Below are 25318 nucleotides of genomic sequence, written 5' to 3'. Positions count from 1 at the left end.
TTCACATTACAATCTGGTGCCCAAGAATGCCAGAGGCCTTCGTCCTATACTTGACCTATGCTCTCCTAATTTCTTCCTCGAGAAGGAGAAGTTCAAAATGCTCACTCTCACTCAGATCCTTCCTGCCTGGTCCCAGGAGACTGAATTCCAGGGCGCATAATTATACATCCCCGTCCTGCCCACCCACTGACGTTACCTGCGATTCATGGTAGGTCATGAGCACTTTCAGTATGATGTGCTTTCCTTTGGCCTTATCAGTGTCCCTCAAAAGTTCACCAAGATGATGGCATTGGTTACAGCGCAACTGCGGAGATCAGGGGTGTCAGTCTTCCCCTATCGCAATGACAGGCAAGCTCGCCCCAGGCTGTCTTCTCCCACCTCCAGGCTACAGCAGACCTCCTGCTTTCGCTGGGGTTCACTATCAACACCTGACTCACTCTCAGACACTCTCTTTCATCAGAGCTGTTCTGGACACTGCAGTTTCGGACCTATCCTCCGTAGCGGTTAGTCTAGGATATTCAGGCTACGCACAGATGTTTTAGCCCCTATCCTAAATTTTGTTGAGAGTGACTCTGAGGCTGCCTGGCCTCATGGCCTCCTGCATCCTGCTTGTGACATATGCTCATTGGCAAATGGGGCTCTGCAGTGGGACCTGGAGTTCCAGTGGGCACACATCAGGGAAATATCTCCGACAAGGTCCAGATCTCAGAGGGAAAGGCAAAAGACTTTCAGTGGTGGCTAACAAACCATGATTGTATCAGTGGCAGACCCTTTCTCCCTTCCCTAACATCTGACAGCGGGGACAGATGCGTCATTCCTGGGATGGGACGGCCAACTGGGAGAGGTGGAGATCAGAGGACTCTGGTCTCCGTCGGAATCCAGACTCCCATCAACCTTCTGGAGCTCCTGGCGATCCGGCTGGCATAGAGGAACTGTATCTCTAGACAGGGCTGGAATATCAGGTCATATCTCTGGTAGTTGAGCATCTGGCAAGGCTCCCTGAATGGCAGAGCAGACAAACGCAGCAGATGATGCCTTATGGATCACAAAGGGCGTCTCCATTCGGAGGTGGTGCAAAGTCTCTTTCAGCAATGGGGAGAATCTTGGTTAGGTCTGTTCACCACAGCTGAGACCGCGCAATGTCAGCAGTTCTCCATGCTGGAGTTCCCAAGGTGGCTCTTCGTCTTAAGTGGAGCTTTGGCCTCCTGTGCACCTTTCTGCCCATACCTCTCCTGCCCAGAGTTCTCAAGAAGATCAGGAATAACAGGGCCCATGCCATACTTATGGCTCCAGGCCGGGTTGGAAAGTCTAGTTTCCCGAGCTGTTGAGCATGGCAATCGGCCCTCCGATCAGGCTTCCCCTTCGGGAGGATCTTCTGTCACAACAGCAGGGGAGATTCCTCCACCTGAAATTTCCAACTCTTCGCCTTCTTGCGTGGAGATTGAGGGATGGAAGATGACAGAGATCGACCTTCTTCCCAAAATCAGCAAAGTTATACTGGGTGCTAGGCATACTTCTACCAAGATGGTATACGCCTGCCATTGGGGAAAATTTGTGGCATGATGTACAGAAAGACAGATTGACCCCTTTTCTGCCCCCCTTTCGCAGGAGGTTCTTCTCTTCATACTTCCTGTGGCCCAGCAGGGCTCTGCTCTGGACATTCTCAAAGGCTATATTTCTACTATCTTAGCTTTTCTGCGGTTACCTGACCAGCCATCCCTCGTCAAATTCCCTGCTGTACATGGATTTCAGAAAGGTTTTCATTATTCCCCAGTGAGAGCTCAATCTTGCCCTCACTTTCCTTATGTGCGTTCCTTTTGAGCCATTGCACAATTGGCCACTTAGGTACAGCTGCATAGACTGTGTCCTAGTTGTACAATCTCTTACTACGTCTACTACATTCAACCTCACAGAGTGGAGGATCAGGTTTTTGTGAGCTTACCAGCATTTAGAAGGGAAAGTGATGACCAAGGTCGCCATTTCACATTAGGTTACCCTTTGTTTTAAGATCTGCCATTCCAAGAAAGACCCTCCAGCTGACATTTGTGCCACCCATACCAGGGTCATGGCTGCTTCCATCACTATCACCACAGGTATTCCCATAGTTGGCATCTGCCGGCCTCCCATGTGGTCATATTTTAATAAACATTACTGCCTCACATGTCTCACGTGGCTTTCTTCTTAGCTATTTGTTCTGCAGTCATGTATAGGGAAAATCATGTAGTGGAGGAAATAGATATTTTTATGAAATACTGCTTTGTTCAGTTCAACCCATCCCTATGGAAAGTACTCGAAAGAATCATTGCTATGCTATTTACTTTTTTCTTCCACCCCTTAATTCTTTCATTGCTTTCATATCATGCCATTGAGTGCACCCTTTTGGAAAGAGTCATCTAAGATAACCATCTCCAGACCAGTGCTACCGCTACACCTCTGACCATAGAGTTTGGAGATGTATATCGGATACTTCCAAATACTTTGCAGGGTAAAGGGAAGAAATACAGCGTTGGCTCTTAATTTGAGGGAGTGCCTTAACATTTCAAGTCACATCACAACGGAAATCACCAGAACCACTAAAGGTTAGTCCAATCATTGTGAGGAGTGGAATGGCTTGAACCTTACAAAGCTGGTAACAGGTATATTGGCAGTTTCTGTTTTCTGCTTAGTGGAACTGGGCATGCCTATGGGCAAATGTGTGGCAGTAGATCATCTTATGGCCTTATTTGGTGGATGGAGCTACTTTTATTTGTATTCAAAATGTCTCCAATTTAGAGGGTGAACTTTAAAATGTGGTTTGATTAGCTGGTTCCTCGTTTACATTTATAATTGAAAACTGACAATCTAGCACTCAGATGGGGGATGAATGTCCAGGAAGACTTGTAAATTCTCTTGAAAGCTGACTGACAATTAAAGACTAATATCTGTGTTATCCCATGATGTTAGCATGTAATTTGAAATATTGAAGTAGGTTTTCTTATGTCAGTCACTTGCATTTTACCGGAATTTTCATCCATTCTCAGGAATCACCATTGCTTAATCTTCTTGGGCAAGCAAGCTCCCTCTCTTGGCAACTGGTTGACTTCGTTTCCTATCAAAACATCATCAACTATTTTGGCAGTCATTACCCTGCATCAAGCATCTTGGCAAAGGATCCTTCATCGGAACTGGTAGTACGGCTCTTAAAAGTGTCCGCTGGCTTTACTGGTTCTTCAGACACCAATGTCGTCTTTGTAAGTACATCATGTGCAGTCATGCTCTTTTGCAAATGTTCCAAGGACACTGGCTAGATTGACCTAGAAAACTAGTTTGCGAAAATTGTTGATATACAAACATTTGGCATGAGCATGGTGCCCTATAATGATCTTGTTGTTAAATCTAGTCTGTGTATTGTGCTCATAATTAAAGTGTAACAGGGGTGTTTGGGTTGGCAGGCGTTTTGGAACCACATCTTGACTCAACACCACTCCAAATGACCTGTGGCTAAAGCTATTGTCACTGCGTGTACCGGACTCTTGACAACCACAGTGTGTTACGCATGTTTGATAGGGATTCTGGAAATTACCTTATGTTCTCCCCCGGTTGTGCAATTTCCAGAACTTTCTTCATACTTTTACGAGCAAACGTAATTTTTTTAATAATAATATGTTTATTCCATTTCGTCTTTCAACAGGATGTGACTCCAAAGTGTCGTTTGTACATTCACCAGGTGGTAACGTTTCTTGGCGCCTTGGAACAGACTGGGAAAATTACTTTGTCAGTGTTGGAGGATGAAATGTCAAAACTGCTTGATGACATTGTTGCATATAACCCTGTAGGTGGGTATTTGCCTGCATTGTCAACAGCCATATTCATCTGCTTCCTGAATTTTTTTTATTGAAGTGTGGTTTGCTAGAGAAACAATCCTTTAGGTTAGATACATTATTCCTTTACTAGAGCCCACGGACCCTACAAATATCAGACCTTTCAAAATAAGATATAACTACACGAATGTTGTGATACAAGCCATCAGAACAAGTTCAGCCTTTGTGCATGGCTTGGGCTAAAGGTTCCCATTTGAAGCTTTTTTGACATTTTTAAGTAGAGTCACTTCACTTCCGGTGTGGTTCTGACGTTCAAATGATAATCTCTTTCAGCCGGAAGCCCGGATTGGAATATTTTTGTTTCTCTCCACCAAAGAGCATTCTGAGTACACAACATACTTTATCAGGGCTGTTTAAAAATGGTGCCCCTACTTTATCTTCAGTCACACCTGTCTCATCCTTTTCTCTTGCAGAGTACTTATTTTATGCAGAGGGCAACAAAGTTTTTTTTTTTTTTATCTTGCCTTTCTGTTTTGCTAATTACACCATTGTCGTCTACACGAGAAAGCCAGTAGATTGTAAACATTTACCAGTTAAAATAAAAATATTTAGACTTTCTTTTTATCACAATTATCACATTACCTATTTATGAGTTGCTAAGAGATAGGAAATGAACAAACCTGAATTATTCCCTGGATTCCAAAGAAATAGTTAATGATGAAATAGATAGATGATCAGTTGCATTCATTTTCAAAGAATAATTCTTGTACTCTTGCCGACAGTCTTGATCTCCTCAAATGGTCCCTAATATTTATATTCAGTTCTTCTGTAGCCTTATAAAAGGTGAAGTTTAAAGTCCAGTCTGCCAGATTAGGCCGTTAGGTGTATCCATTTCATAACTATACTGAGTTGGACTAACAAAAAGTCAAAATTGGTCCATATTGGCTGAACTTTGTAAGTAGCATATTTATTCAGTTAAGTATTACCAACTTGCCAAACTATTATTCACTTCCAACAGAAAAAGTCCGGGTAAAAAAAATACTGTTGTTGGGAACAACTACCATAAGAACGAGAAGCGACCCCACTTCCAAAACAATGGGTTGCTGAAGTCCCATGGTGATCGATCTTATTAGCTCTTCATATTAAAGAAGAACTACTAGCCCTGACTACTCTTTTGGGGAAAGTGCCATTTCCTATAGAATTTCTATCAGACAGAACTGCCTCACCAAGCCGGTGAGCTTTTGCACTTTCTGCCAAGGCTCTGACATGCCTGGGTTGCCTTTATGTGGTCAGTAGGTATTTGTGAAACAAATAAAATAACATGTAGCAAATGGGATTTATCTGACTATTTTAATAAAAGGATTTCTTATTTGTAGCTATAAAGTACATAGACATAATAAGTGCTCCCAACAAACTTATTGGCACGTGTGAACAAGGATATTGTAAACCTAAGATTTTGGGTGGTCTATGATAATTTTGGAGCTATTGCCCGACTTTCTGTAAACAAAATAAATCCTGAGGCACCCAGCACCAATAGCATGACAATTTCAGTAGCACAATCATTTTTACTATACAGCAAAGTGCATTTTCCAAACCGTGGGTTGTGAGCCGATTTTGGGTAGATTTCGAAAATGTTAGCCCTGTTTGAGATGAACAATATCCCTAAGTTCAGTTTCAAGACAAACCCATGCAAATTTTCCCAAGCAAGACTCGAGGTGAACCATCCAGTATTTGTTGCTGCTGGATTTTATTTCCATCACAAAGCCATTTCACCGGAGAATGTGGTTCCTATATGTTATCAAAAACAACCATATCACTTGTGTATGACTTTAACCCATATATTGAGGAATATGGTTGTGGCCTAACTGCCAGAGCTGCCGGCTTTCGATTTAGGGACACCAGGTTGAATTTCAGGCGTTGGCTCAACATTCTTGATTTTGTACAAATCACGTCTCTCCTACTTCCAATAAAATTAATTTGACCTTTTGTATTGTTATCTGGTGCTCATGTAAAGTTCTACATATCTTGGGCTGTGGTTGCCCTATATAAAACTGCAATATATATATATATATATATATATATATATATATATATATATATATATATATATATTTCCAAAATGCACCAAAGGGCCTTGTTTTAACAGAAAAAAAATGGATTTGAGGTCTTATCCCATACCCTGATGCATAAGCGGTTTCTCAAATTTGCTAAAACCATTGGTATCTGTACCAATAATTTTCTGAAGCTGTGTGATTTTAGTGAGTGGATGCCCCAAGCCAGCATCCCACTCTGAAAGGTGTTCAAGCTTCAGGCTCCAGTTCACCACTGGCCACCTTTTTGGGCAGATAAGTATCTTGGTCACAGTCTAATGTTGGAGGGCATGGTCAAGGTTGTGACGTTTATTTACATTTGCTTTTATGTTAAAAAATCACCCACAGCTCATTACGAAGGATAGTAACCACTTAGACATACAAGTTACTTTAAGCAAAGAAAGACGTCTGGCCTGAATGGCATCTCTATCGATCTGATTAAATGCGATACCAAACTTTGGGCCCCACTTTTGACAAATGTTTTTTAATAATCTTAAACTTTCATCAGCTCAGAGTTCCTGGCCCACATCTACTGTCGTTCCAACTTTTAAGAAGGGGAACTGGTCTTTGCTAAGCAAGCTGCTATCATCCAATCTCATTGATTGATACTGCGGTAAAAATTCTAGGAAAATTCCTATACAATAGAATTAAGAAGCAGGACACAGAAAATGAAATCAGAAATCCTTGTCTGTATAACTTCCGAAATCGCATAGGCATCATAGATCAATGCCTGATTTTAATTTGATCTTAGACAAATATATAATAACAAGGCAAAATCATTTATATCTTGCCTTCATGGGCTTGTCCATGGTATTTGATTGTGTCAGTCGGCCTAAGTTGTCGCAACTTTTACGGTCAATGGGGATGGACGAGGCACTTGTTTATTTCTTAGTTTCTTTGCATTAGATTATGAAAGGCAGGATAATATTCGGACAAAATTATGATGTTTCTAAAGAAATTGACATTGGTCTTGCGGTGCAGCAAGGGTGTGTGCTTGCTGCTTTATTGGTTATTGCATATATAAATAAGCTTAGCCCTCACTTAATCTCGTGCATGCCTGACATCCTCAAGGTAAATGATGCTCCCCTCCAGTACTGTTCTATGCCGACTAATCTGTGCTAATAGCTCACACCTCAAAAGCATGCGTCTGCTGGTTTACTCATTTGTGCAATTTATTTCCACCCTTGATTTACAGACTAAGGGCCAGATTTAGATCTTACCGGATGGGTTACTCCATCACAACGGTGACGGATATCCTGCTTTAGATCCTATGGGATTTATATTTCGGCGGACAGGAAATTCAGCACCGTTGTGATAGAGTAACCCGTCCGGCCAGATCTAAATCAGGCCCTAACTTTTCTAAGTCATTTAGTATGATGTACATCATCATTTAGTATGATGAATACTGTTTACTTTTCCTTTTTATGGCAGATACAATTAAGTATGTACTTTGCATTTCATTGGATTTCCAGAGAAATCTCAAATCTAGCATATGCCCCTGCAATGATAAGCCTTGGCAATCAGTGATACATTTTGACCTTTTTTGCGGTTTTTATAAAAGATTTAATAAACTGTTTTTAATTTCTTTTATGATCTCCAGAAATTTTAAGCAATGTCCAACAATTTTCTGATGGTGAGACCTGTTTTTATTTCAGCTCTTTTCTGCGAGCCGCCTTTCGATCAGGTTGTAACCATTTGCCCTGAACAACTGTTTTAACCGCTTTGCTATGATTGATCTATATATACATACATATAAGAATATAAATATATATATATAAGAAAGCAGCTTTGGGAATAAACTTAAAACTTGAGTTGAACTCACGGTGTCAGTGCCATCCTTGATCGAGAGGAATTCGGCTTGGTAATCAATATATATATATATATATATTTATATATATTTATATATATATTTATATTCTTATATGTATGTATATATAGATCAATCATAGCAAAGCTATATATATATTGATCAATGTATATATATGTTTGTATTTTATCATTATATTGTATTTCTCTTATGAGATTCCTATAAAGTTAATTGAAATTGTACTGAAGTAACTATATAAGCAGCGCTCTTTTTTGTCTTTTCTATGTACTATTATGACTGCTCTGGCAACTGAATAAAGTTATTTGGATTCTAAACTGTGGTATGTCTGGGACATTCAGTCTATGATCCCAATGTTTCAGGCCTGAACCTATATCCAGGTGAGGTTACCTCTGAGGCTTCTTGGCTGGTTAGCCTTATGCATCCTCCTTGTCAAATGTGCAAGGTGACATGTGAAAGATCTATAATAGCACTTAGTCCCAGTGAACCCAGCATCAATGCCACGTTTTTGGGACTGTCCAGATCTTAAGAGAGTTGACCCACATTCTGCAGTAGGGGCTGGCTGATCACACTTTGTCCTATGGTAGCGAGCTGTCCCTTTCACACTCAGAGCTGATGGTGTTGGCATGCACAGCACTTCGGGTTGCGGGACATGGAGATCAGAAGCCTCTGGTCTCCAGTGAAGGGACAGCTCCACATCAGTCTTTTGTAACTACGAGCCCTTCTTCCAACCCTGAAGGCTTTCCTAACATTAGTGGAAGGTAGTTCAGTTTCTTACAGACAACACGTTTGCCATGTGGTACTGCAACAAGCAGGGCGGCATCGGGCCATGCACCTCTGGAGGTGGCTGGAGCACCAGAACATCTTCCTTGCTGACAGTCATTTAGGAAGTTCCCTAAATGCCAGAGTTAAAGAATTAAGCTGATGCCAGAGTTAAAGAATTAAGCTGATGCTGTCTGGTGAATTACAAGTGACATGTATTTCCTAAGGGGGTTTAGGTCATCTTTGACAAGTGGGTAGAGGCCAAGCTAGATGTTTTTTCCACAGTTGAGAATGCAAATTTTCCACAATTTTGCACGTTAGAGTTTCCACAGGGACACTCATTAGGAGACACATTCCCACTGGAATGGAACGAGGGACTCCTGTAGGCATTTTCAACAAGACTTCCCTTGCCCCAAGTTCTGAAGAAGATCAAGAACAACCAGGCTTAAGCCATCTTGGTGGTCTCAGATTGTATGAGGACAATATGGGATAAAGAACCCTTCTGTGCTCTGTGCTCTGAACAAACTACCACTCAGGGTGGATCTTCTGTCACATTAGCAGGGCATCCAAATGAATCTCCACAACTTATATCTCAATGCGTGGGGATGGAGATGTGCAATTGATTTCATGGATGTGCTGCTTGAAGTGGTGGATCCTCGCCACCAGTTACTTTCCATGAAACCCATCTACACTGGGCACTGGGACAAGTTCATAACCTGGTGTGGTGCTCAAGTCACTGACCTTTTGCAGGCGAAGCTGCCAGATGTCCTTATGTCTTTAGACCAGTAAGACTTTGCAGTGGATACTGTAAAAGGTTATTCATTGACCCATTTGGCCTTTTGCCAGACCACTGCCCTTGTTTAGACCACAGAGACATCATGTATGTTAACTATACCATCTCGACTATGTTTAATTCCTGTCTTGGGTCGGTTTCTCAGCTTGGTTTTAATCAGCCACAAGCGGTATCCACCTGACTTGCCTCCCTCGTTATCGGCATTTTCATCATAGTAGGTCTAATTAAGTAATAGCACTCTTTCCAGCAGTGTGGCATAGTCTTCCCTAGCTGTCACCAGTTCTGCTGTTGGGAGTATTGATCACATTGTGTTTCAAGTTGTATAATGTCTTGTGTCATATGTTCAGCTCCTGCTCCATAGTTTCCTGACATCCACCACCACTCTAATATTGTCTCCCTGAAAACTGCTTTAACGTTCTTCTAAATGCCATCAGTCTGACTTGTAGTTATGTACCAGTGAGTGGAGGGAATAATATTTTGATCTAGGGTGTGCTTGTTTCAATACATCTTCTAGCCCCCAGTTCCCCAGCCATGTTGCTAAACCACAAACGGTTTGCTTCATTGTTGTCCCAGTTACATTGAGGCGTCAGAAGTCCAAGTCTGTATACAACACACAGTTGCAGTCTCCTCCCAGAACTGATGCGGTTCCAGGCCATCAAGCTGCACATTGTGTTATTGTCTGGTAGAAAGACATCTTGACCATGTTGGGAGAATATATGTGTGTATATATATCTATATCCTAGGATAATATCTGTCCTATCTAGTTTACCTGTGACTAGTTAGGGCAGCACTGTCCTCATGGTAAAGGTAAGGGAGAAATTAAAAAAATTGTATTCAGTTAAAAACAAATATTAACAATATTCGTATGTTAAATAATAATGAATGCCCATTTTATATATTTACTTTGAAAGTAGAACAAAATTAAAAAATGCTACTGCCCTATAACATTCATTTTGACTTAAAACTATGATTAATGGAACTATATCAAATTAAATTAAAATATTTTTTCTGAAGTTTAGATTAATACATGAATTCACACCTAAAGAATTGTTTTTATGTGCATTAATAATTATTGAAATTTATGGATGGAAGCAAGTTAAATTAATTTAATATTTTTCACTTTATTGGCACAATATTTTTTAATTCAAAATTGGTTACTTATTTGTAATTCAATGATAAATATGTACTATTTTGTATATATTTTATACCATTAATTGATATTTATTTGCATTTTTTACTTTTTAAACTCAATTTATTTAAGATACATTATTTCCTATATTTTTTATTTTAAATCCCTACCTACATTATTTGCTCTGGGAGGGTGTTGCAGTACCAGTGGTTGGCTATGTGTAGTTCTGGACTTACTACTCTGAGCTTGCAGGCCAGGTCACCCCCTACTGCCCAACAGCACCACCTGTGTGTGCTCGAGCCGCTGCTGCCGCCCCTTGCGTATGTTCGAGTTTTCGGTGCCCCAGATCACCGCTGTACACTGGTTTGCCTTAATTTGCCTTTTAAACTTGTCTTTTGTATTGAGTTTGCCCTTATCTTGTATTTTCTGACTGGTATTCTGTGTCCACTTGCTCCGTTTTTCCCACTGTTGCCCAGTTCACTCCCCTCTAACCCCCCTTTCTTTGCCTTCTGTTTCCCGCTTTTCCCACCACTGCCCCCTGCGACCAGGCCCCATCGCCGCCCCGCTATGCCTCCCAGCTGCTCCTCCCTCCCTCCCCGCCTTAAATGGCGGAGCTTGCCAAAGGCAAGCCTTTCTGCGCCTGTCAGCCCCTGGACCGCGCCCAGCGCCAGACCCCCTAGACCCTGCGCACGCCACGACGCCAGACTCCGGTATGACGCTGACACCCTCCACGCTCTCAACACTAACCGAGACCACTGCTGCTTCCAGGCCGCCCCGAAACGCACCCACTGGCCCTTCTCCTGCCACACCTGCCACTTCACCTGCGACAGAACCACCAAACCTCCCAGGACCGGACCCAACAACAACCTTCGCTGCATACTCCTCAACACCAGAGACTGCACCAATGGAATAGCCATTGTTCACAAGTCCACCCTCCAGGTCCACACCCTCGCAGACGACTCCCTCAACTCCGCCGAACACCTTCACTTCAGGATCCACAACGACCCCAACACCACCCTCAGAGGAACACTCGTCTACAGACCCCCTGGACCCCGGGCCTTCATCAGCGACTCCATCGCCGACCTTGCCAGCATCCTTGCACTCGCCTCCACGGAGTACATCCTCCTCAGGGACTTGAACTTCCACCTCGAGAACAACAACAATGCCAACTCCACCACCCTGATCGACAACCTCGCCAACCTCGGCCTCCGACAACTCGTCACCGAACCGACACACGCCGCCGGCCACACACTCAACCCCGTCTTCTCCACAAGCACCCACATCGCCTTCAACCACACCACCAAACTCCACTGGACCGACCACCGCTGCATCCACTTCACCTTCAAGAAACCAACCACGCACCACCGCACCCAACAGCTGCCCCGCCGCTGCTGGAGCAAAGTCACCAAAGACCAGCTGACCTCCACGCTCGCCCATAACCCGCCAACCGACCCCACCGACACAGATGCCGCCGCTTGAAATTATAGACAGTGGATCGACGACTGCGCCAACACCCTCGACCCGCTCAAGAAAGCCACCTGGTTCTCCGAAGAACTCCAGACCTCCAAACGTACATGCCGGAAGCTGGAGAAGAAGTGGCTCCACGACCGCACACCAAACAGCCACGCAGCCCACAAGGACGCCACCCGCAGACATCACCACCTCATCAAATCAGCCAAGAGATCTTCCCTCAAAACCTGCCTGGACAACAACGCACACAACAGCAAAGAGCTTTTCAACATAGTGAAGGAATTCTCCAACCCCAGCGCCAACACCAACGACATCCCGCCCTCGCAAGATCTGTGCGACTCATTGGCCACTTCTTCCATCGCAAGATCACCGACATCCACGACAGCTTCAACACATGACCCGCCCCGACCGCAACAGATCCCACCCCGACCCTCACCGGCACCAACCAGCTGATCTCCTGGACCTACGTCAACGACGACGAGACACGCAAGGTCATTAACTCCATCCACTCAGGATCTCCGTCAGACCCCTGCCCACATCACGTTTTCAACACAGCTGATGCAACCATCGCACCCCAACTACGGAAAATTATCAACATCTCCTTCGACACAGCAACATTCCCGAAAAGCTGGAAGCACGCCGAAATCAAGGCCCTCCTCAAGAAGCCCAAGGCGGACCCCAAAGACCTCAAGAACTTCCAGCCGATCTCCCTGCTCCCCTTCCCGGTGAAGGTCATCGAGAAAATCGCCAACATACAGCTGACCCGCCACCTCGAGGACAACAGCATCCTAGACCCTTCCCAGTCCGGATTCAGACGCAACCACAGCACTGAGAGAGCCCTCATCGCCACCACAGATGACATAAGGCGCCAACTAGACAACGGTGAAACTCCAGCCCTCATCCTCTGGAACCTGTCAGCCGCCTTCGACATGGTCTGCCACCGCACACGAAGAACACGCCTCCAAGAAGCCGGAATCCAGTATAAGGCCCTGGACTGGACCACGTCCTTCCTCTCCGCATGAACCCAGCGAGTGTGCTTCCCACCCTTCCGATCCGAAGCCACTCACATCATCTGCGGAGTACCTCAGGCCTCATCCCTCAGCCCGACCCTGTTTAACGTCTACATGGCCCCCCTCGCACAAGTGGCCCACCAGTACGACCTGAACATCATCTCCTACGCCGACGACACCCAGCTCATCCTCTTCCACACCAAGGACCCACACACCGCCAAAACCAACCCCCACGAGGGATTGAAGGCCGTCGCCGACTGGATGAGGAAAAGCCGCCTGAAGCTGAACTCGGACAAGAAGGAGGTCCTCATCCTCGGCCCCACCCCCTCTGCGTGGGACGACTCCTGGTGGCCGACTGTACTGGGAACAGCTCCAACACCCACGGACCATGCACGCAACCTAGGATTCATCCTCGACTCCTCCCTCTCCATGTCAAAGCAGGTCAACACCATCTCCTCCTCCTGCTACAACACCTTCCGCATGCTTCGCAGGATCTTCAAGTGGATCCCGACCGAAACCAGAAGAACGGTTACCCAAGCCCTCGTCAGTAGCTGGCTGGACTATGGCAACGCACTCTACGCAGGAATCCCAGCCAAACACCTGTGACGACTACATCGCATCCAACCGCCTCCGCCCTACTGATCCTCAACGTCCCCCGCCGCAGCCACATAACCTCCCACCTAAAAGACCTGCACTGGCTCCCCATCACCAAGAGGATCCCCTTCAAGCTCCTCACCCACGTACACAAAGCACTCCACAACACCGGACCGGCCTACCTGAACAACAGGCTCCACTTCTACACCCCCGTCCGCCAGCTCCGCTCCACCAGCCTCGCCCTTGCCGCCGTCCCGCGCATCCAACGAACAACCAGCGACGGCAGATCCTTCTCCTTCCTCGCCGCCAAGACCTGCCGCCATCTGCGGCAGACCCAAGACCTACTCACCTTCAGATGGCTCCTCAAGACCTGGCTCTGCGAGCAGTAGCAGCACCCCCCTCCACCCCTCAGCCCCTTGAGACCCTCGCGGGTAAGTAGTGCGCTTTACAAGTTCACTGATTGATTGAATAACAAAAGTAGTACACTTTTTAAGAAGTGTAAACTTTCACAAAAGTGTAAATTGCTTTTGTGAATCAGGGCCTAGGATCTGACAGTCCTATGTTATCAACCTTTGTATTATATACCGGGGTGATTCAATGTTGTGTATTCTTTATATTTGCAGTGAGTATTAAACAGTAGTATTTTGAGTACCGGATGTAACAAATGTAATGGAATTATTGGTTGTAGAAGAAGAGAGCAACAACATAATTAATATCTTTCTATGTATTGTACCCCATTTCTCATGTTTAGAGTTGGACATTCAGAAGCGTCACATGGTGCTAAGCAGTTTATTCATTGAGATTCTAATGATGCTAAACAATGCTGGCATCACAACTGCAGAGTCTCTAAGGGCCAGCTTGAGCACCTGGATTGGCAGAAAAGTGAGTGGCCTGCAAGTGCTGCCTCTTTTAACAGCAGCATGCCAGAGTCTGGCATCCGTCAGGCACATGGCAGAGACTACAGAAGCATGCATCATGGCCTACTTCAAAGACGGTAAGAGACTTTCTGGTATAGGTTTTATGAAAGCATTTAGCAGGCATTGTTCTACAATGAGACAAGAGAGGTTATTGTGGGTCTGGCCTACAGCAGCTTTCCTTTCTGAACACTCACATGAAGTAAAAAACAAAACAAACAAAGAAGCATTGAAAAGCCAATAGACTTCACCCATTCATACCATGCACCAACCATAGACCCATGCTAAAAAAACGTACAAGCTATGAAGTATTTAACCCTGAAGAATATAGTCTCTCCCTTAATATACTAAACATATGCATTACTACCAAGAATGTAAACTACTCACTCATACACAAACACACACACACACACACACACACACACACTCCTCATTGAACAACATACAATAGACATACATCAAAATACACACTGTAAAGCATCTCTAAAAATATGGACACATCACCACAAGAACAGGAAAGAAACCCTACACACCGTATGTTTATAATAAAATGTACTACTAACATCATCATAATGTGTTGTAAAGTGCACTTGTCATGGTCACCAGAGAATAAGAAATCCACACACATGACATCACAAAATAATATATCCTTATCATTACTTAGTGTAAATGGAGAAAATCTTCACAAAAAAACGTACATGACATGTATCACAATATCATTTATACAGCGTTTGTCTTTAACAAAGCTTAAATTCTGTCAAAAGGGAGGGCTCACCTGTGTTTTCTTCATCCCCAAAGGATTGAGGTGGTGGGTAACAGGGTCCCTGGATCCTCATCCATTAGTACCACCAGTGGCATGCTTCATCATAGGATACTCACCCTCTACACCTATACTTCTTATTAACCATGAGTAAGTCTAACATTATTTCCCCCACCCCACCACTGAGCATAATGGCTTGAGAAAGACATTACTTGAATTCTAACCACACGAGTTGTGAGCAGGACTTCAAACCCCAACATTTTAAAAATGCTTCACGTTGGATATACATGGATCCATCTAAAGGCTCAGTGACTGCATTTCAGAGATGTTTGTCTTAGTAAAATGTCCACCGTTGGCAACGTGAGCTGTGCTGTTACTAGGTGCTCTGTCTGTAAAATCATCTTTCTCAGTGGTACAGCAGTAACAGAAATGTGAGAGATTTTGCTGCTATAAACTGTGTGCAGTGCCAGCGAATTAAGGGACAATTTGGATGCTACCAATAAAGAATCAGTGTTTACTGTGCTCTCCCAACAGCTCAATTTGGTATCATTGTGCGGCTATGTTGGTCTCAATTATAATTGTGCAAAACTCCCATGTGGAAGCATCTGGCCAGAGTTTCAAGATTTTGAAACTCCCTTTAAGGCCAAAGCTGTGATAAGGCGACAATAAGCCCAGCCTGAACAAGACAGCAGCCAGAATATAACTTAAAGTAAAATTTCTTATATAACACAGATGTAGCTTTGAAGAAAACCTTTTTAACTTTTAACCATAACTCCAATTTATTTTCCAAGACATAAATGTACAGGACACACAGTGCTCAAAATAATACCTTTTAAAATATTAAGAATGACAATGTTAGTCATATTTATCACAGTGTGATGTTATTGTTGGACCAAAAGGTTCTTCTAGCCCTGACCATGGCAAGTGCAACTATCTTTGAAACTTGAATTTCTAGTAAAGGTTTACAATTTCCCCAAATGAAATAACTCTGGGCTGATAACATCATGTATATGTGATTCTGGTTTGCCGATATTAGAAGAATTGAGACATAAGTGAAACACTTCACATAACAAGCTACCAAATATATGGACTTAAAACCAATAGTTTGCATAGAAAGCTCATGACTTATTCAATGACAGCATGTATGATTCGCCCAGCGAATCTCTGCAGCTGCTATCAGGCTTTTTTGAGACAAAGGTCAATCCTGAAAGCAACTTCACAATTTCCAGCCACTTATTACTTATCTGTTTGTGATATGGCACGTGCAGCCCTGTCAGAAAGTGGATTATTCATTTGAAAAGGATGCACCCTCACTAACATAAAATGCTCACCCTAGTTAGATCACAACATAAGTCTCAGAGAAACCAGGTAACTGGCCCACATTGCTGGTAATTCCTCAGAGAAACGTATGTAAAGTTCTAGAAGTAGCAATAATTTTAAAGTCAAGGAAACAACATAACACAATTCCTAAACCAATATTAAACAAATTGAAAATTATAGCAAGGAAAAAGACATCAAAGTTGGATAAGGTTAACCGGAGATATGTTATATAAATTGGTAGGCAAACAGCGCCTAGGAAGGTAAAGCAACAAGGGGGGCGTGGCGAGCCGCCGAAGATGGCGGACGCGTGAGCGCAGAGCTCCACATCGGCCCTGCATCAGACTGTGACAGTCAGTGGCATAACCCACTGTTAATAACCAGGAGCGGTGGTGTCAATACTGGGGGCCGAAGCGCTGCCTCAGTGAGAGGCCTGGGAGCTTTGCGAGACCTGCTGGCGTGTGATGTTCGAGGGAAGAAGCAGCGCCTGGAGCCCCGGTCTCGAGTGCTGAGACTGGGTGGGGCCTGCCGCTCGCCGACAGAAGCGGTGCAGATATGAGGCCCAAGATTGTGATGGCAGGCTATCCTAGACAAGGAGCTGTTGGAGATTGCTCAGAGACAGCATAAGAAATTGATCTGCCTGAGGGGGCCGCAACATATTTAGCGTGTGGTGACTGTACTGGGAGGCAGGGCCTGGAGTGCTGCGCTCGGACCTGCAGTGAGAAGGATACTGTCAGAGCTGATCAGCGTGGATACGTGGCCTGAGCCTGGAAGGACGGACTTGAGACTAGATGCCACGGTAGCGGCTGCGAGGAGGTTGCTGGCCAGCCCTGATGCACAGCTGCAGAGCCTCTGCCTTTATAAAAATGATGCGACGTCACTGAGGTGGGGGCCGTGGGTAGAACCGGACCAGCTGGGCAGCTGCCTATTACTGAAGTGGAGAGTGGGGGTTGGGGGAGATCCTGATCCCCAGTTGGGAGCTCGCTGAGACGCAGAACTTTGGGAGCTGCATGGAGTGCTAAGCTTCAATGATTACTCAGGCATAGTGGAGAGCGGAGCAGTTGAGGTGCGCTCATAGCAGGGGGAAGTTGGACCACGATTGGAGAGGAGCGGCCTACGAGTGGGGCATATAACTGCAACATCAAGCAGAAAAGTGAGGTCTGACGTCTGGCAGGAGTACATTAGAGAGACGGACCGGTACCCAGTCATACTGAGACACACTCCTGTGATATAGAAACCGGCTTTCGGAGAAGTCAGGACTACTGTGGTCGAATAGCCTGTTCCTCAGGGAAGAAGACTTGGATAGACTTGCAGTACCAGTTACCCCGAGACGCAGGTGATCATTTACATACCAGACTGGGAGGAGTGCTATATACAGGACTGGGTCTCTCACCGGTGCGGCGACTTGACCGTATGCCGTGATCAGAAGAGGCCCACGTATAGCTGTGGTCAGGCAACGAGCGGGGGAAGGCGGAGGGGCCTGTGACCTGGTGAGTTGGGTTTGGAAGTTAGACCCCAGCATAGAGGCCAGGCTCCTCGGGCGTCAGACCCGGGTAAGATGGGGAAACCACAGGGAAAACAAACCAGAACTGCTCCCGTGCACGAGGAAGACCCCCACAACCAGATGAGAAGTAGTCTTGAACCTCAACTGCGACCAGACCCCATCCAGCAGCAGCTGACCCAAATATTTGAAGCCATCTGGGATACAAAAGCCACGCTCCACCAGGACATAAGCATAGTGTCGGTAGGCCCGGGCCTTCTCCGAGCAGAACCCCAAAAACTCAGTGAAGGGAGTGGAAACTGGCCTTGAGGAATTGGCACCTGAACACAAAGCCCTCTCCCAGTGTGTAGCGGAGCTTACAGACAAGGTCCAGATTTTGGAAAGATGGGCAGGAGACGGTGAGGGTCGTAGCCGCCGCAATAACATCAGAATTCTTCTAAGGCAGTTCTTCAAGTTGAAGAGGGCACACCGGGTGCCGGCCCGCCCAGTGGCACCGGGCCGCCTCTGAGACCAGAGGTAGCCAGGCTGCTGCATTACAAAGACAGATACATTCTTCTGCAGAAGGCCCGCGTAAAGGGCCCCTTTGTGGTTGATAACACTAATGTATCTATGTTCCCAGATTATACATTGGAAGTCCAACGGAAGAGGGCCTCGTCAAGAAAGGCACTTAGGGAAGAGGGCTTCCAGTATTCGCTCATGTTTCCAGCCAAGCTCCCCATAGTGATGGACGGTAAGACCCACTTCTGTGAGAACCCCCAAATGGCCTGGGACTAGTTTGAGACCTACTGTACGGAGAGGCTGGGACAGGCACCAAAACCCCAGCGGACGGCGAGGGACAGGAGATCCGGGAAGAGTTCCCAGAGGCGGTCAGTACGAGTGAGAGCGGTAACACTGCAGGCGGTGTTGGAGATCGCCAAGGGAGGGGCCTCCCCATCGGAACAGAGTTCGAGATCCACGAAGGGGACTGAGGGCTCAGACTCATCTGGTAAGGCTAGCTTGGAGCTTCCGGTGGTAACCCCCCACACGGCAGACAATATCATATAGCGGGGAAGGCCAACATAAGCTACAATGGGACTGGGCAGGTGCTGGAGACCCCACAGTAATAACCACAGGGGTCTGAACTGTTGCAGTTCTGATAGACTTGATATGCCAGCACAGCACAGCCGCGGCCCCCCTGGAGGCCTTCACTACGTATGGTTTTAGCCTTCATTGCTTTGTAGTTTTGCTAAAGTGAAGTTTGGGCAGATGGCCGTTGCCTGTGTGCCCTGGGGCCGGGGAGTTGTTTTATGTTTGGGATTGTTACAGCTGCTCAGTCTGCTGGGAGGAATGGAACGGCGAACTGTATAGAGAATGCAATGGAATTGAAACTACTTACCTGGAACATTAGAGGAATGGGCTCGATGTCTAATTTATAATTACATGAAACGACGGGGAGTGCAAGTCGTGTTATTGCAAGAGACCCATTTGACCAAGGGGGAGATTTAGAAACTTAGAAGGCGATGGAGAGGGCAAATTTTTGCCGCAGGCTTTTCTGCGTTCTCCTGGGGGTGTTAATATGGATTAGTCCACAGGTTCCCTTTGAAACAACTCGCAGCCTATTAGATATAGAGGGTAGGTATGTGCTAGTTGCTGGGAGATTATTAGGTCAGGAGATGACAATTTGCTGTTGTTACGCTCCCAATCACGACCATTTGTCTTATATGACCTCCCTCTCTGCGCATATAGCGAGCATAGCGGCAGGACAGCTGGTGGTGGGAGGAGATTTCAATTGTGTGACAGATATCCAATTAGATCGTTCCCACCTTCCTTTGGCAGGTGCACAAGCGCATAAGACATCAGCAGGGCTGCGGGAGTGGTGGCACACTGGGACTTGCATGACATCTGGTGTATACAACACGGTGGGACTCGGTAGTATTCATACTATTCACACTTACACCATCTCCACACGAGAATTGACGCATTCTGGTGTTCACCAGTTATTGGCTCTCTCACCCACTCCACGGAATACTTGGGCCGCACATATTTGGACCACAGCCCCCTGTTGTTGACTTATTGCTCACGGTGGCGTAGGCCCCCTATACCTGCATGGAGACTCTGCCCTGGGGCACTGGAGGATGTACCCTTTGCGGAATCGTTGAGCACTGCGGTAAACACATACTTCGCTGAAATTGCATATACCGCCTCTTTGGCGATTGTGGAATGGAAAGCTTTTAAAGTAGTGGTACGGGGACATTATATGGGGAAAACTATTGGGATACAACAGGAGCTCCATAGAGAACTTACGGGTATAAGGGGGAACTGCGTATCTTAGATAACTTGCAGGGGCTGGGAACCCAGGCGCGTGAGCAACTACTGGCCGAGCGAAAGCAATGTGACGAAGTTTCAGAGAGGCTCCAATCACATGCACATAGAACATATCTGGATAGGGTACAGAGCGAGGAGGGCAAAGCTGGTCGATTACTAGCTTGGATCATTAAGCCTGAATCACGGGGTTCTCCGATCACCCAGATCAAAATTGCCGAAGATACAACTGAGTATGATCCGGATAAGATAAATAGTGCCTTCCAGACATATTATGAACAACTATACACAGCGCCCCCGGGATCCTCAAGAGAGGAGATCGCTTCCTTCTTGGCTTCTTTAGCCCTGAAGGTGGTTGAACAAGAAGCCATTGAAGGCGATTACCCTTCAGCAGGTCAGGGGAGCAATGACATTCCTGGCTGGAGGCAAAACACCGGGCCCTGATGGCCTGCCTGCAAAGTTTTACGCAAAATATATATCTGCACTAGCCCCTTGCTTAGTAGCCCTGTATAACGTGGCCCTCCGCCTGGGACAATTGCCATCCTCCACACGCTCTGCAACGGTGATACCACTTCCCAAGACCGGGAGACTGGAGACTGGGGTGAAAGTTTATAGACCGTTGTCTATGCTTAACACCAATTTTAAGATACTTAGTAAAATACTAGTGCTTAAACTGATGCCACACATGAAAAATGTGATTAATTCCGATCAAAACGAGTTTATCCCCCCCCGGAACACATTGTGTCATTTGCGCTGGTTGTATTCAGTATTATACCACTCGGAGGCAAAGAATTTGATGTGGGCAGCACTTCTCTCAGTAGATCTGGAGAAAGCATTTGATACTGTCAATTGGGAGTACCTAGAAGGGGTTATGTGGAAAATGGGGTTGGGAGAGGGCTGGCAGAAATGGGTCCAATTACTGTACACAGCTCCAATGGCAAAGGGTCAAGACGGGTGGCACTATCTCCCTAGAATCTGCGGTTTCCTGTAGGACTCACCAGGGATGTCCTCTATACCTGCTGTTGTTTGCTCTGGTGGTGGGACCCACTGGCTGAACTTTTCTGTGAAGGGAGGAAGGGCTTTGGATACAGTTGACTGGGAGGAAATATATAATTTCCCGATATGCTGATGATATGTTGATCTATAGGAATGATGCTTGCACCAGGGCTACCTCTGCCTTTAAATTATTGGAGAGATTTGATCGCCTATCTGGTTTACAGGTGAATCATCGGAAGACGCATTTGTTCCCAGTGGCTGGTCCACTCCCTAGACCTGGAGACCTCCCAGATGAACATAACTGGGCTTCAACTTGCTTTCAGTATTTAGGTATCCAGATTTTTCATTCTCCGGACTTTTCATTCATTTTTCATTCTCGTCCGGAGAATGAAAAATCTGAGGGTAACTTGGGTAGGACACTCCACTCCATGCGTTCTAGCGTGGTCTTCTGGAACATTCTGCGACTGCCGTTGATGGCCAGAGTTTCTCTGACCAAGGTGGTCATGCTGCCTCGTTTATTATATTTTTTTGTTAACTTACTGGTGATGATGCCTGCAGGCTGGTTTAGGCTGCTGGAAGCCCTGGTGCGGGACCTGGTCTGAGCAGATGGGAGGCAAGGAGTTGCGTTGTGGACCTTACAGCGTCCAATGGGAGAGGGAGGTTTGGAAGTACCAGACTTCGAATTTTATCAACTGGCTGCGCAATTACAGTGGGTGGCGCAATGGCTGGAGGGGGTGAACCAAGAGGGAACATACTTCGTGGAGCCTGGACAACACCCGCAGTATTTGAACCCGACCACGAAAGTCCCTTATACATCGACACTGCAAACTACAGCCTTGTGGTGTCGGAGACGGTGTATGATGAGGCTGCCGCTGGGCCCGAGGTACACACCGCTGCTGCCATTAATAGGGCTTCCCTACGGAGAACCCCAGGCGATCCTAAGAGCAGACCAGCTGCTGGTCTGGACTGGGGCAGGGATTGATACAACTGGGGACTGCTTTCAAGACAACTCCTTGCTCCCTTTTGCAGACCTGGGGAGAGCTATGGACTTCCTGCTAGCCAGTTTCTCTTGTATGAAACAATGGTGAGGACATTTGAGCGGGTGTGGGGTGCAGGAAGGGAGTAGCCGACTAAGCATGTGGTTCCCAATTCCTTGATATCTTTGGGTACAGCCGGGCATCAAATAAAATGGTTTTATGCATCGCTTTTGGAAGCATCCCTAACCCCAATGTTAGAGCTTCGGGCGAAATGGGAGAGGTCACTTAATAAAACATTTACGGATGAAGAGTGGCGTTGTGTTATGGAATCACCCAAAAAATCTCTTGCACTACCCCCTTAAATATTTACAGTTTAGCTATGTCCACATGACATGTATGACTCCACACAGCTTTCAGGCTGCCTTTGGAGGGGAACCCAGAGAATGTCCACGATGTAAGCAATTGGACGTGGATTTCCTCCATATGACATGGAACTGTCCGACCGTGCAGAGATTCTGGGAGGCAGTGATGGCTTAAGTCAACGGCACGTTGGGTCGTACGCTAGCCCACTCAGCGGAGGTCTGCCAACTGGGGCAATATCCCGTAGCACCTAAATGCAAGGTGGGTGGCCGATTTACGGATCTGCCCCTGGCCCTAGCAAAAAGACGAATTGCAATAACATGGGAATTGGCTCTGGAACCGCAAATTGGGGTTTGGACTCAGGAGGTAACTAGATGGGCGGCAGCGGAGAGCAGAGCTTTGCATGGGAAGAACTGAAGGGTCTGCGCAGGTGTCCCATAACAAAGGCGTGGAGGGAAGTCAATTTCAATTGGGAATACCCAAGCAGCTCTAATAGTGAAGAGGAAGGAGATGGGTCTAGCCTGACTGGATCTGATCGACGGGCCTAACCGTTTGTGGCCCCTTTCTTTTGGGCATCGCCCCACGGTTCCTACCTCCCTCCCCCTTCCCGATATTGGTATGAGTAGATGGTGGGTTCTGGGAAGCACCTGGCACCGCTGAAGAGTAGATTGCCCCACGTCCCCCTGAGAATTTAAGAGAACACTAACCTCGAGTATTGATAGAAATAATTATAGAGGCACCCACATGCACACACTGACACTGGTTTCATTGTTTAAGTTTAGTTGTTTATTAGGTAATGACATGCATTATAGGATATTATACGTGGATAAAACAGGATGTGACCTAATATTAAGGACCTGATAGGCCCCAAGAATGGAAGAATGAAGAATATAAGATACAAATGGGCTAGATGTGGAAGACGATGTTGTACACTTATGATGCACGTTAGATCATAGTTAAAGCTGGAGGGATTTGATTGACTGGTATATATTTATTACTGCCATTGTAAATTATATAAAATGTTGCCTAAAGTGTGCCTATCACCCACATTTGTAGAAAATACTTGAAAGATGTTCGACAGTTAATGCACACTGACTTATTTTAAGTGAATATAAGAGTATATGATCATTAATGCCAATAAACATGTTTTAAAAAAAAAGAAAGGTAAAGGACCAATTTAAGTTCGAGGTTGAGGGAACAGGTTGGGTAACCTAAGCAGGTCACATCATTAAGAGTTTTTACCTGGTGTTGGTTGCTTCCCATCTTTGGAGATCGAGATTGGGGTGTATGGAATTTGGTTCAGCTGTTTAGGTGTGCTGGTCTGGAGCCGTGGAGGGCCTTGTGTGCCTAGGTGAGTATCTTGAAGGTGATTCTCGCCTCGACGGGGAGCCAGTGGAGTGTGTGCAGGTGCTGGGAGATGTCGCAGTGTTTTGGCAGGTTGAGGGCCAGTCTTGCGGCGGAATTCTGGATGGTGGCTTAGTTGACAAGGAGGATGCAGGAGGCTAAGAGGCCAAGAAGCTTCAGAGCTTCTCACACTGAGATACAGTACAGAGGCTAAAATACCTGTATTACAGCCTGAATGTCCTGGACTTGTTGATTCAGAGGAAAGGTCCTGCACAGCATTATCTCCAAGACAGCTCCAATGAATATAAGCCTGTGGGAAAGAGTCAGATGACTTCAAGCGTTCTGTGTCGATTTTGATCTCTAGCATTGCCACAGCCTTCCCTCTTCGAGATGCCTCTACTTCCTCCAATTCCAGGTTCCCACTCCTGGCCACCTCTTGCGTCTTATATGCATGCTTTTATAACTGGCTGGGTGCAGTCATCTTATGACTTTTGTCATGACTCATGGCCAGTGCCAATCACATTACCCATGCCAAGGACTTCAACAGGGTATACGTGCTCCATGAGTTTACAGGGGGACTTCCCCTATTGTTGCTGCACACTAGAGGAAGGGAGGGAGGGAAGGAAGAGGGAGGCGGGTGTGCCCAAGCTCCACCATATCGCTGGGGGCTTACAAACCTGGTTTTGGAGGCTGCCCATCTCAATTGTCCAATCAATGGGACCCGCCCGGCCCAACTCAGGCTGCCCCAGTAACACACATTCAACGCCTCACGTCGAGATCAGCTCAACATCTGCCACTTATCTGTTGGACGAACAATTCAGGGGCCTCTAAGGGTGTCGTCCCTGTCTGGGAAACACTGGTTCCCCTTCCAGATACCAAGACGAGGACCAAGCCGGATCCCAGATGATGCCTGTAGAGAGAGGTTGCTCCTGCAGCTGGCTCACCTTCCTGGCTTCAGCTACCATCTTAGTTGTACCTCCGCTCACCAGCACAGCTGCCGCTCTAGGTGGTTCCTCCTCACCCCATCGTCCACTCAGCCAGGATATTGCAACCCACCCACACACCTTTTGGGTGGTCCACAAGAGTGCAGTAAAGAGAGCTACAGGTTCTCTTTAATTAGGAGAGGGCACATCTAAGAGGCCCACTTAACCCAGCACTCAGTTTGCACTGGCAGTCACAATCTGAATCAGACCTCTGTTCACCAGTGTGAGCCCGGTGTTTCATGGCCCTTTGGACTGCTCGTCGCAACGGTCGCCCTCTGTACATCTTTGGCAGCCATTCAGTTGTCTTCATTGCCCCTAGGGGAGGGTTACGATTATTTCAGAGGCCGGCCTTCATTGGTGGAAGCTCACACTCTGGGCGCCATGATCCGTTG

General features: G+C 46.2%; 1 protein-coding gene across 1 annotated transcript in view; it reads left to right on the top strand.

The window, feature by feature from the left end:
* The window catches only part of EPG5 (ectopic P-granules 5 autophagy tethering factor), a 682187-nt gene that overhangs the window by 585717 nt on the left and 71152 nt on the right, over positions 1-25318 (top strand). The window contains exons 38-40 of the mRNA XM_086960335.1: positions 3021-3230; positions 3671-3815; positions 14225-14467. Coding sequence (XP_086816461.1) covers positions 3021-3230; positions 3671-3815; positions 14225-14467 — 598 coding nt within the window. The remainder of the gene's footprint in view (positions 1-3020; positions 3231-3670; positions 3816-14224; positions 14468-25318) is intronic.

The sequence above is a fragment of the Lissotriton vulgaris genome, chromosome 3_1, assembly GCF_964263255.1.
Source record: "Lissotriton vulgaris chromosome 3_1, aLisVul1.2, whole genome shotgun sequence".
Classification (NCBI taxonomy): domain Eukaryota; kingdom Metazoa; phylum Chordata; class Amphibia; order Caudata; family Salamandridae; genus Lissotriton; species Lissotriton vulgaris.
The sequence above is the reverse complement of the archived record's forward strand: the minus strand, read 5'-3'. Positions and strand labels throughout refer to the sequence as shown.